Below are 1,425 nucleotides of genomic sequence, written 5' to 3'. Positions count from 1 at the left end.
CAACCGACCACTGCCTACCCTTCTTCCATGCCATCAAGAAGCTGAAAGAGTTTCAATGGATGGAGGAGTGCCAACGTGCCTTTGACGAGCTCAAGACATACCTTACTTCGCCTCCTCCCTCACCCGGTCGGCCGAAGGGGAAACCTTGTACCTTTACCTCTTGGCCAGAGATAAGGCATTCAGTTCAATCCTCATCAAGGATGATGGCGTGTAGATGCCAATTTACTATGCCAGCAAGGTCCTTTGCGACGACGAAACTAGGTACCCTGAGGTAGAGAAGTTGGTTGTCACCCTTGTGGTTTCAGCAAGGAAACTTCAGTTGTACTTTCAGGCCCACACTATAGTGGTCCTAACGAACCAGCCCCTCAAGGTTGTCCTTGCCAAACCCGAGGTCTCGGGATGCCTAACGAAGTGGGCCATCGAGTTATCTGAGTTTGACATCCAGTACCATCTGAGACCCGCGATCAAGGCACAAGCCCTGGCAGATTTCATTGTAGAATGCACCTTCAGTCGAGCCCTTCGCCAGCCCCCAGAAAATCCTAAGTGGGATCATGTGGACGACGAGGCTCAACCCCGATGGAAGCTTTTTGTTGACGGCTCCTCTAATGCCAAAGGAAGCGAAGTGGGCCTTATCCTCCTCACCCCAGATGATGTTATCCTGGAGTATGCACTAAGGTTTGACTTTCCAGCATCGAACAACGAAGTTGAGTACGAGGCCTTCCTCGCTGGTCTCTAGCTTGCTAGGGACCTCGACTCCTCACACGTCGAAGCCTTCAATGAGTCTCAGCTAGTGGTGAATCAGGTGAACGACGAGTATGCACGTCCAAGTACCTCGCCAAAGTCCAAGATTTAGCCTACCACTTCCAACGCTTCTCCTTGCAATGGGTCCCGTGAACCGAGAATGCACGAGCCGACACTCTCTCCAAGTTGGCAAGTACCTCGAGCGGAACTCCCGGCTAGGCCGTCCACGTCAAGAAGCTACTTCGGCTTTCCAATGAAGAAGTCCAAGTACTCCCCATAAAGGTCGAACCTTCATGGATGGATCCCATCGTCAACTTCCTATCTACTGGATGGTTGCCCGAAGACAGAAATGAGGCAAAACGACTCAAACGACAAGCAACCAACTATACCCTACTAGAAGGGAAGCTGTACCGAAGAACCTTCACCTTGCCTTACCTCCGATGCCTTTGTCCGGAGGAGAGCAGCTATGTGCTACAAGAAATTCATGAAGGCATCTGCGGTAACCACCTCGGCGGGAGATCCCTAGCCCAAAAATCCTTAAGGCAGGGCTACTTCTGGCCTTCCCTCCATAAGGACGGAACTGAATTTATGCAAAAGTGTGATTCATGTTTGAGGCACGCCAACTTATGCCACCGACCGACCACCACTCTCTTAGCCCTCAACAGCCCATGGCCCTTTGCCAAA

The 1,425-nt window shown here is 51.6% G+C and overlaps 1 protein-coding gene across 1 annotated transcript; it reads left to right on the top strand.

The window, feature by feature from the left end:
• The first annotated feature begins 214 nt into the window (after window positions 1-214).
• Window positions 215-736, top strand: LOC148847655 (uncharacterized). The gene has a single exon (XM_088951278.1). The coding sequence runs from the start codon at window positions 215-217 to the stop codon at window positions 734-736; it is 522 nt and encodes a 173-aa protein (XP_088807404.1).
• Window positions 737-1,425: the final 689 nt, after the last annotated feature.

This window comes from Nelumbo lutea, chromosome 6 (assembly GCF_056320005.1).
Source record: "Nelumbo lutea isolate HS-2025 chromosome 6, American lotus-T2T, whole genome shotgun sequence".
NCBI lineage: Eukaryota > Viridiplantae > Streptophyta > Magnoliopsida > Proteales > Nelumbonaceae > Nelumbo > Nelumbo lutea.
This window is presented reverse-complemented; position numbering and strand designations above follow the sequence as displayed.

Excerpts from the sequence above, each read along its gene's own strand:
- LOC148847655 (XM_088951278.1), top strand. The coding sequence starts at position 215 with ATGCCAATTTACTATGCCAGCAAGGTCCTTTGCGACGACGAAACTAGG.